This window comes from Buceros rhinoceros, unplaced genomic scaffold (genome assembly GCF_000710305.1).
Source record: "Buceros rhinoceros silvestris isolate BGI_N320 unplaced genomic scaffold, ASM71030v1 scaffold532, whole genome shotgun sequence".
NCBI classification, from domain to species: domain Eukaryota; kingdom Metazoa; phylum Chordata; class Aves; order Bucerotiformes; family Bucerotidae; genus Buceros; species Buceros rhinoceros.
Window position 1 is genome coordinate 8,493 of NW_010400417.1, and position 11,122 is coordinate 19,614.

The 11,122-nt window shown below is 45.1% G+C and overlaps 1 protein-coding gene across 1 annotated transcript in view; it reads left to right on the forward strand.

Moving 5' to 3' along the window:
- The window catches only part of LOC104489639 (UDP-glucuronosyltransferase 2A1-like), a 12,537-nt gene extending 2,582 nt beyond the window's left edge, over positions 1-9,955 (forward strand). The window contains exons 2-6 of the mRNA XM_010131825.1: positions 5,893-6,041; positions 7,215-7,346; positions 7,765-7,852; positions 8,610-8,829; positions 9,644-9,955. Coding sequence (XP_010130127.1) covers positions 5,893-6,041; positions 7,215-7,346; positions 7,765-7,852; positions 8,610-8,829; positions 9,644-9,920 — 866 coding nt within the window. The 3' untranslated portion in view covers positions 9,921-9,955. The remainder of the gene's footprint in view (positions 1-5,892; positions 6,042-7,214; positions 7,347-7,764; positions 7,853-8,609; positions 8,830-9,643) is intronic.
- The last annotated feature ends 1,167 nt before the right edge of the window (positions 9,956-11,122 follow it).

The following is an 11,122-nucleotide window of genomic DNA, read 5'->3' on the forward strand; positions in this document are numbered from 1 at the left end:
GAGGAAGGGTGTTGTTCTGGCTGGCTGACAACAGCCACTGGCTGAACGTGGAGAACACACTCTAGCAGCTGCAGTCTCGGGGCATAAGGCGACCATGCTGCTGCCTTTGTGCTTCCTCATCCTCAGTGTCACACAGCCCTCACCCTTCCAATCTGAGGTGGCTGAGGTGTCAATCACCAAAAAGGAGATGGCTACCTTACTGGAAGAAGTAAGAAGAAGACCCTCACAGGTCAAGGGAGGTGATTCTGCCACTCTACGCCAGCACTGCTGGAGACTGAGGGCATCCACACCCAATGTCCTCTTGGCAGATCCGCTGGCACACAGCGGGGAGCTGTTTGCTGAGAAGCTGGGTATCCCCTTCATGTACACCACCCGCCTGTCTACAGGCAATGCAGTGCAACAGCTCCGTGGGACGCTCCCAGTACCTCCTTCCTACGAACCAGCCGCCCTAAGCTAACAGATCGGGTGTTCTTCCTGGAAAGGCTAAATTACATCTTCATCTACACTGTGCAGGGTATCATGTACCATTATCTTCTCTGGGGAGACTGGGATCAATACTACAGCAATGTTTTACATAAGGCTGCTGTTACTCCCAGAAATTACATCTACTGTACACACAAGAGTAAATAGCTGGAGTTTAGAGGAGCTAATCAGGAGCAAAACAGCCCTGAACTCACTCTCTTGCCTCCAGAATTCCTGTGTTTCAAATAATGCAGGAAAGCATAAATGTTACCTGTTAATCCTGACCTGCTACACTGGTACAGCTGAGTCTGTACAGGTACTTCTACCATAGCTAAACAGTGCTAAAGCCACTTTAAGGAGAACTCATCGGTCATATTCAGAGATGAATCATGATGAACGCTAAGAATAGCAAAACACCCACCAAACACCAGTACCAAATCAAATCTTTTAAAGTAGAAATAAAAAATGGTTGTAGAAAGCTATACAACACTACTAACTTTTTTCCCCTAGCACCCTTCTTGCTTGCTAGCTTATCTCAGAATGAGAGATAATGGTCTCCTCTGGTCTTTTAAAGGCCTGGGACTGAAGCTGAGCCCAATTTGCAACGATTAAAGGCCCTCAGCAGAGACAGGGTTCTTTGCGTTTCTCGGAGTGTCTAAAAGAATATTAGAAGATGCTTGCATTTATTTATGGTTTTTGTATTTTTTTAAAATAATCGTTGCATAATTATTTTTACGCTTTTGCTCTAAGTGATGACTGTAATACCCGGAACAGGGAAACGCATGCATTGATGAGACTCTAAGTGTTTTTTTCGATATTTCACTATTTTAGCCATATTTCACCAATTCTGCGAGAGAAGCTCTTAAGATATCCTGCTGTTAGAGCACCTAGCTGTGTGTTTACTCGTGTTGCTTATCAGATTTGACAGAGACTAGAAAATCTCGTGCTGGCAGAAGCCTGGTTTGCTGATCTCCTGCTGTGTAAGCCTCAGAGCTGCTTGTGTCTTGTCTTTTTTGTTGTTAAATGTGGGGTTTTGCATTTAAGGCTCCATGTGCAATACCTGTTTTGTTAGCTGTGTTAACTTACCCGTTCTCTACCCTGACTGTGATATGCTTTACTCTGGAGTATATCCAGTCCTGAAGGTGGTGTGAAATGCAGGGGCAAGCACCTCACAGAAACGGGGCAGTGTCCCAGCTCCTGCAGTGTATGCATGCACCTCTTTTTCTCCTTGGAATCTTCTTCAGGGTTCTTACTCTCCTAGCTGCTTTCCCAGAGCTATCTAAAGGCTTTTTCAAGTGATGAGGATGAAGCGCGATGAAAGACTCCTTGCTTCACTGTCAGTCTAGTGAGGGAAGATCATGTGGTGGTGATGAGTTCCTGGAGGATTTCTCAGGTCCGGTCCAGTCTGAGCCTCATTTGCCCTCGGCTCAGAAGACAGCAGCTGCCTGTTCTTTTCCTGAACACATCAATAGCACCAAACATCTCTACTACATCTGCAGGATACAGTCAAAAGGAGAATTCAGGTCTCTTGTCTCAGCAGCATCTGTCCTTGACTATATGGTATGGATACACTGATGTCAGTTTGCAGCATCTTCCCAAGAGAAGGCACAAAAGCAGCAGGGTGAACAAAACCTGTGCTAGTCACCTCATTCTGTCTCTTCTCCTGGGGTGGCCTGATGCTGGAGTCATCTCTACTGTGACTGCGTCTTTCCAATAGCGGTGCTGTGAGTCCACAGCATCTGGCTATAGAGAGGACAGAACTAGAGCACCCTGTGGGCTAGTTGTGAATCAAATGCAGGCCATTTTGCAACTAGTAAATAAGGAGATACAGGCAGGTTGGTTCTTACAGGGCAAAGAAGCAGATGTGGGCTGTAGTCAAGTGGTAAGATGAGGTTCATCCTGTAGCTTTTAAAAAAGTCCATGGGCTACTCACGTGTTCTCCCTACCCTGAGCTCCTGCTTGGTACAGGAATGTGTATCTTCACCTTGAAGATCTGGTATGAGGGTATACTGATTTTGGCTGGAAGAGAATTAATTTTCTTCATAGTAGCTTGCATGGGGCTTTATTTTGGATTTCTGATGAAAACAGTGTGTGTAACACAGGGATGTTTAGTTATTGCTGAGCAGTGCTTGCACAACATCGAGGTTTCTTCTGTTTTTCACACTGGTCCTCCCAGTGAGTAGGCTGGTGTTGCACAAATTGGGAGGAGACACAGCCAGGACGGCTGACCCAAACCAACCAAAGAAATACTCCATACCATGTGATGTGCTTAGCAAAAAAAGCTGGGAGGAGGAAGTTTGCAGGGGTGCTGTTGCTTGGGGACTGGCTGGGCATTTGCTGGCTTGTGGTGAGCAATTTTTCTTTTTTCATTACTTGGTTTTATTTTGGTTTTTGCTTATTAAGCTGTCTCTATCTCAACAAATGAGCTTTCTAACCTTTACCCTTCCTCTTACGCTCCTACTGCGGGGGAGGGAGAGGCTCGGTGTTGCTTAATTGCCTGTCAAGATTAAACCACAACACAGGGAAAGGGCTCCTTGTCCTCACGCACTGCGAACTGCACTTTGTGGTGAGCAGAAACAGGAACTGCCATCATTTCGAGATCAACTGTGGCTCTGCCAGAGACTCCAGAACAGGATTTCCTGCATTCCCAGTCCTCCCACGAGTGCCGTTTTGTGTTCCAACACGTCCTCTTGCCAAGCTTGCCACCAAGCGGATCTCACTTTCATTTGCTGGCTCTGAAGTGTATGCGCACTGAGGCAGTGAACTGCTTCCAGCACGGTCAGACCGGCGTTGTACACAGACCGCTGAGATAATGAGGCCAAGATTCCCCTGGCTACTCTGGGCCTACGCATGCTGCTGGAGCACTGGCTTTTGTGGGAAGGTGGTGGTCTGGCCCACTGATGCAAGCCACTGGATCAATGTGAAAGTGCTGCTGGAAAAGCTTGTTCTCCGGGGTCATGAAGTGACTGTGCTGGTGCCCTCAAGTAATCTGCTCATCGACTACCAAGATACCTCTTCCCCCTTCACCTTCGAAGTCTTGCAAGTCCCCTTTACCCAGGAGGACCTAGATGCTATGATGGACGAGTTCCTCGATTTCTGGATGAACAAGATCTCTAATCTCTACCCCTGGGAGATCATGTGGAAGATTATACAGGACATGGAGGTCTTTATGAATATGTCAAAGCAGACTTGTGACACCTTGGTGATGAACCCTGAGCTGATAGCAAAGCTAAAGCAGGCAAAATTCGATGTTCTTATCGCTGACCCCTTATCTGTAGGTGGGGAGCTTGTAGCAGAAATCCTAGAAATTCCTTTTGTCTACAGCTTCCGCTTCTCTTTCGCGAATGTGGTAGAGCGGCTGTGCGGTGGGCTCCCATCCCCACCTTCTTATGTGCCTGCTAGCACAGTGGGGCTGACAGACCAGATGTCCTTTGTGGAAAGACTACAGAACTTCCTTTTTTACTTTTCCATGGATTTATTTTCCTTGAAGCTTTGGCGAGACGGATTGGATGACTACTACAGTAATATCTTAGGTAAGGCAGCTGTTGAGTGGTTCCACCTCTTGCAGAGGACGTGTCTTTTGAATGTTTTGGGAGCTTAATGCTGTTGTCTTCCTCAACGGCCAGCAGGGTCAGTAGTCCTATTCTGGTCACATGAAGGCTGTGCTTTCCCTTTTAGGTCTGGTCTAGCATAACAGACACCAGTGCAGTTCTGCTGTAGTTCCTCTTAAGTATCTTTAGAGCACATAGTTCTAAGTTTTGTCAATGATGATACTGCTGGTGAGCTCTTGCAGTAAGCTGTATGCCCATTTTAGTGCTTTCAGAGGACAACTGTTTCCTCTTCATCTTCCACAATCTTCAACTTCCACAGTTAAGATGGTAGTAGATAAAGGCTGGAGTGCAAAATCATTCCTTAAGTGTAGGGCACTGGAGACAGCTCCCACTGACAACACAGGGATGGAATTAACCCTGAGCTGTGTAACTGTGAACGCTGTCTGTCTCTGGACAACTGCAGAGCAAAAAAAGCATCCTTCATACACATTGCATGCGCCGTCAGGAGGTATCATCTTGCAACCCTACGTAGTACAGGATGCTAAGTGTGAGTTCATATTCTTCAATAATAAATGCTAAGATTTGTTACCTTTCCCTTTCATCCACCATTCAGAGTTTGAAAGTCTCCTTAAACTACAGACGTACCTGAAATTTTGTTCCAACTTGGTAAAACTCAGGCTTGATTCAAAGTCTATTAAAGAGACCTTTTAGTTCAATGGACTCTGAATCTTGTACAGAATATCTATGTTTAGGCAGATAATGAGCGAACAGCAAGCCAAGGGCACCTATTCTGTTGCCCTCCAATCTCTTCCTGTGTTTGCCAGGAACACCTTTGTGCTCTGCAAACTTTTCCCTGTATTGATTATTTTTAATATTACATAAGACTTAATTACGCTCTTGTAATGCAAGAGCATAATTAATTACAATTGTAGTGCAATTCTCACTCCAGTAACTTTGTAACGGACTCATTGCTCTTTAGTTAAAATAATAAAAAAAAAAATACTGGTATAAATTATAACTCTGAACGAGTAGTATAAGAATATACCCTACTGATAATTTTTATCTTGCTGCTTATTTTGCTTGGTTCCTGCTTGCATTAGGCTGGCTTTGGACTAGCACTTACCAACACTCCTAAGCAAGCCTTTTACTCTCCCAACACTTCTAAGCCTTTTACTCTCCACTTCCACACTGTGGAGAAAATACTGCAAAGACAACCTGCAATTTGCACCTGAGAATATGTATATGCAGTAAGAGAATAAGAATATGCATAAAATTACATTCAAAGCATCTATGGATCTGGCCAAATTTTCCCAATATGTGTCAGAAGGAGCTGACCCAGTCTCCAGGAGAATTAAGGATGCTTGTACCTGTTGTTTATTGTAGTCTGAGCAGCCACTGACTGAGTCACCATTTGAAAATGCCACACAACTTCTGTTTAAAAACCTTCCTCCTTCCTGACCGGTGATCATCACTTTACAATTCATTTATTTGTGACTTGGAACTAAATTTTCTGCGATTGTTTTCTTTTCCAAGTGTGTTTTTATTAGCACAAGTAATAAAGTCAGAGGTAGAAGAACTGCACTCTATCACAGAAACTAAATGCCTCCCACCTACTCTTTTACTGCTCTAAATTAATCCTGAAGGTTCAAAATCCTTTTAAAGCTCATATTGCCTTGTTTGTGGCCACCTGCCAAGGCCGAACAGAGGACAGGGCAAGGAATAGGTCTGGATTTGTCCACATTTTCATGTCATGCATGATTTGATAGACTACACTGATTGGGAGTGCCAGAAGACAAAGGTAAGGCTCCTGTTTCGCAATCTACAGCAATCAAGACCCCTCCTGTGCATGTTGTAAAAAGCCCTTGTGCCTTGTCCACAGGAAGGCCCACGACCCTGTGTGAGACAATGGGGAAAGCAGAGGTATGGCTGATCAGGACATACTGGGATTTTGAATTTCCACGCCCTTTCCTGCCCAACTTTGAGTTTGTTGGAGGACTTCACTGCCAGCCTGCAAAGCCGTTACCAAAGGTATCCCAACTTTATTCTGCTGTCGGTTGGTTGTTTGCTCAGCAGAACAAAAACTGTTTCTCTCCCCCATCAACTGTCCAAGCCTTGACCTGAGAAAGCTTGTTCTTAAAGAAGATGTTCTGCTGTCGGTGGGGAGCAAAGAGCTATTTAGCAATCTGTCCGTACCTGTGCAAACTGAGGGCTGGGTTTACAGCCCGCTACCTTGAAAGAGGATAGCTGACATCAGCAGGAGGGAATACAGTGTTTTAGGCGCTACCTCAGAGTAGTTATGATTTAATTCTAAGACACAGACATGTGCAGCCTGTAACATTGAAATAGTTGATGCAAAAAGGCACCGTGATGGGACAAATTCCTTAGTCAAGACTTGCAGAAGGAAATGAGTGATAAACACTTTCATTGTTGCTTCATTTAAGACATCTTAAAGGGATTAAAATACTCAGCATCTCCAGCCTATGCTCTGCTGTGACTAGCAATATTCAGGCGGAATTTGAAACTCCCAGACACTGATATCAGCAAGACAAGCTCTACTCACCTGTAGCAGGGGTTAAGCTGGGGAAATGGACAACCATTCTCTTTAGGATGCTACTACTCCATTAGACATGAGACTGAGAAAAAGGAAGACCTGTTGGTCTGATTTGTAGAAAATCTGTTTAGCAACATGTGCTGTATTGCATGAAATAGAGAACTGGCTAACTAACCAAGTGACAGTAGTGACTCAATGAACCTTGGGATGCTGAAATCCCCTGTCAGTTTTAAGCACTTGCCCTTCCTGCAGAACTATGAAATGCAAAGTCCTTGTCCCAGGAAAATCCAAAACCATGACTGACTATGCTAGGGAGGGCATCACAGAGTACAGCCCTCTCACACCAGTGACAGGATGCCTTCCTGCTGCCCCTGTTCTGAAAGAACTGTGTCCTGAACTGCCTGACTTGCTCTCAGGAAGACAAAGCTTCTGTCACCTGTCTCAACTTGTCCTGCTCCTTCCTGAGGAGAAACTAACCGTTTCTCCCCAGCAACAGGGCCAGTTCTGTCTTTGTAATGCTCTTCTGTCAGCGGACGTGCTCACACACGGTCATCATCTTGATAAGCTAAAAAGGTGACGCTCTCTGTTGACAGAAATCTGTGTAATCTGCAGTGTGTAAATACTCTTGGCATGTTTTCTGCCTCTCCTAGGAAATGGAAGAATTTGTTCAGAGCTCAGGGGAACACGGCATTGTGGTATTTTCTCTTGGATCGATGGTCCACAACCTAACTGATGAAAAAACTAATGTGATTGCCAGAGCCCTCAGCCAGCTTCCACAAAAGGTGAATTTCCTTTCAAGTCTAAAACGATTTGCCTTGTTTTTTGTCACTCCTATTGCCTTCAGGAGCCTTTAATATTTGAACTGTGCTGCTTTTTATCTGCATCTCTGCTGTATGTGCCACAGCTGGAAAGCTGGGCTCTGCAGAGAGGCAGACTGCTGAGTCACCTCATGGGGAGTTCTGGCATTTCCCCTTCTCTGAACCAAATGACATGGAGGTGCGTCCATGGGCCAAAATGTTAAAAACACTAAGCGAATACTAAACCAAGGACATAATAACTAATCAAAGAGCTGAACCGGAGCCAAAGCTCTTTGAATTACTGGGAAAAGGTAATCGGGTTTGAGATAAAGCCCTACATTACATGTGATATAGAAGGGCACTTCACATGCACTTCGTTTATCTTATCCTTCCTTTGTTCTAGGTCCTCTGGCGGTACAAAGGAAAGAAACCAGAAACTCTGGGCTCCAACACCAGGATTTATGACTGGATACCCCAAAACGACCTTCTTGGTAAGGCATTCTATCTAGGATGCATTATGCCCTTGTAAAGACTGCTTCCTTCTTTGTTTTTCCACTAAAATGGCTTGTTCAGGCAAAAGAACCACATAATGTTTGCAGTTGCAATTAATTTCCCATCTTAAGAAGCAGAGGTTTGCTCCTGGAGCCTTAATTTCCCAGCCTGCTTTTGACCTTAAGGTGAGTGGCTGTACAAGAACCATGGAAGATACAGCCAGGCTGTGAAGGGAGTAGGGAACAGTGGCTCAAGAAGGCAGCACCTTGAGCTTAGCTATAAGGATGGACCTCTAAAGCAAAAGCCTCTCTCTTTCAGAGCTTGGTGGCAACTGCCTGGAAGGGCTCGGAACCACCTGTAGGCAGGAGTAAATATCAAAGAAGATGTGTACTCTGGATCTGGATTTGGCCCCTGCAGTTACATCTCCAGGGCTCATTCTTCAAAATGATTGACTTAAGCAAGGCTGCAGCAGGGGACTGCTGTGACCCTGGTACCATGTGAAAACCAGAACTGCACAACAGCAGAAGGACTGAAGTAACTCTGGGGTCATCTGGAGGAACATGCTGATTCACACATTGCATTAAAATATGTATGAATGTGTGAAAGCTAAATATGCACGCTCTGATGCTGATCCAGAGTTCAGGGCTGTTCCCTCCTGTAGCACTGCATTTGCCTGCGTAGTCTGCAGTGCTCCTGTCCCTGTGAAAGCAGTCTGCCACAGCTGCTGTTACATGTGCCTTTCCTTCCCTGTCCCAGGTCATCCCTTGACAAAGGCCTTTATTACTCACGGTGGGACCAATGGGATCTATGAAGCTATCTACCATGGGATTCCGATGGTTGGGATTCCCATTTTTGCTGACCAGCATGACAACATTGCTCGCATGAGGGCAAAGGGAGCTGCAATTGGGCTGGATTTCATCACACTGAAGTCACAGGACCTGGTTGATGCACTGAACACAGTCATTAACAATCCCAGGTGAGTTTTGTTCTTGCCTTGCAGTACCATGAAGTTCTTAAAATCTTGAGCTACTGATGTGAGAAATTCTGCTGGCTCTTCTAGGAACCAAAAATACTGAGTAGCTGGAGTTTTGGTTTCCAATAAAACCCGTCTGTAATTTCTGAGAATCAGCATTTCTCAAAAAGGAGAGATCAGTAATCTGATTTTCCTTACATTACATTTTATGATCCCTTTGAGATCTGGTGCATACAGCCGCCCTGCCAACCTCCCCCTTAGTTTTATTGCTGAGCATGACGTCATACGGTCTGGAATATCCTTTTGGGCAGTTGGGGTCAGCTGTCCAGCTGTGTCCCCTCCCACCTTCTTGTGCACCCCCAGCCTAGTTGCTGGTGGGGTGCTGTGAGAAGCAGCAAAAGCTTTGACTCTGCGTAAGCGCTGCTCAGCACTAGTGAGAACATCCCTGTGTCATCAACTCTGTTTCCAGCACAAATCCAAAACATAGCCCCAGACTTGCTACTGGGAGAAAATTAACTCTAGCCTGGCCAAAACCAGTACAGTACACTATATTATACTGGAACAGAAAATGCTGCAAATGTTTCAGTATTGCTTTTTTAAAAGGATTATCTGGACAAAAATTTAATAATTTTTCTTTGCAGAAGATTGGCTTTCTCTATGACTGTTCATAGCCCAATTTTATGCACATACAAGTAAACTGGGCCTGTTCCAAATATATTTAAGTAACACTGATGCAAATAAAAGCAAGGCTGTCTACCTTCCTGGGTTGCTTCTGAAACTGGTGACAAACCTCCTTGCTTTCTTCTTTTCAACCCAGCTATAAGGAAAATGCTCTCAAGTTATCCAAGATACAACATGACCAGCCAGTAAAGCCTCTGGACAGAGCTGTCTTCTGGATTGAATTTGTTATGCGTCACAAAGGAGCAAAGCACCTGAGACCAGCTGCACACAATCTCACTTGGTACCAGTACCACTGCCTGGATGTTCTGGCGTTCTTGTTGACCTGTACAACCATTGTTGTCTTCATCCTTGTCAAGTGCTGCTTATTTTGCTGTAGGAGATGTGGCAGGATTGCAAAGAAGAAGAAGGAATAGGCATCCTGTTCCCATCAGCACTTTTTCTTCTCCTAGGCTGAATCAGCAAGGCATTTTTGCACAATCTTTGGTGAAGAAAATTCTTAAGATGTGCTTTAAGCTGGGCTTGTCAGGAAGCACCCTGTTGAACTGGGTCATGCTCAAAAGCTGTTGTGGGGCAGAGCTGCTTGCTTTGCCAGCAAATTCCTTCAGGGCTAAATAAGGTTGAATTATAGTTGCTTTATCCCTTGAGACCCTGTTTGTGATCACACACGGTCCCTAAAACAGTAATTGCTGCTCTAACTTTCTAAATTCATTGTAGTATATTTAATAAATTCTGCCTTCCCATGTGTGGTGCTGTGGGTCCCTTGATCTGCACCTAGTCTCCTTACTTTCACTCTGTCGTCTCCTGTAATGTCACCCAGGCTTTATTAATTCACAACCAAAATGTGTCTCTGCAGGCGTGACCCCGGCCGGTCCGGGAAGAAGCCGAATTAGCCTAAGTGGAGAGCTGTCAGTCATCAGCAGGAGGCGTGTCTTTTGGGAGGAGACAGAGAGGCTGGGTCAGTAGCTGATTGGAGGAGAGTGCACTTGAAACCAATCCAAGTAGGGCACGTAGAATAATGTACTAGAAGACTATAAAGCAACGTGATAAGAGAGAACGCAGCGCAGTTGCAATTGCATTTCAATAAAGGCTTGGTGTGCACACAAGCTCTTGTCGCATCGTCCGTCCCAACCGATCGCGACATGTCTCCTGTCAGAACAGCTCTCTTCAGATCAGAGAATGAAGTTAAGATCACGGGCTCCTAAAAAGTGCCCATCTGAATGGCCAAGATCATGAAAAACTAGGAGGTGCAAGTAGCTGGCGGAGCCTGTTTTATCATTTTGCATTATCATTATGCATTTTACAAATGCACTGACTACCTGGGGACTGAGGGGAGACTGGAGTCCTGAAACCAGCAGATGAATTATTTTCTGAGAACTATTTCTTTTCTATTCAGTCTGGAATCCTGCTGCACAGGCCATCATTCTACCTGCAACACTACAGGGTCGTGAAAACCACCTCTGTCAGGAACATGCCCTTCTGAACCCCCAAATGCCTCTGAGCCACGCTAACTGACAAATGCGGGAAAACCTCTAGAGATGGAACTTGCAAAGAAATAACGTTAGATGCTGGAACACTGCAACAGTCACTTGCCTTGCCTGAAGAGTTAAGAGGGAAA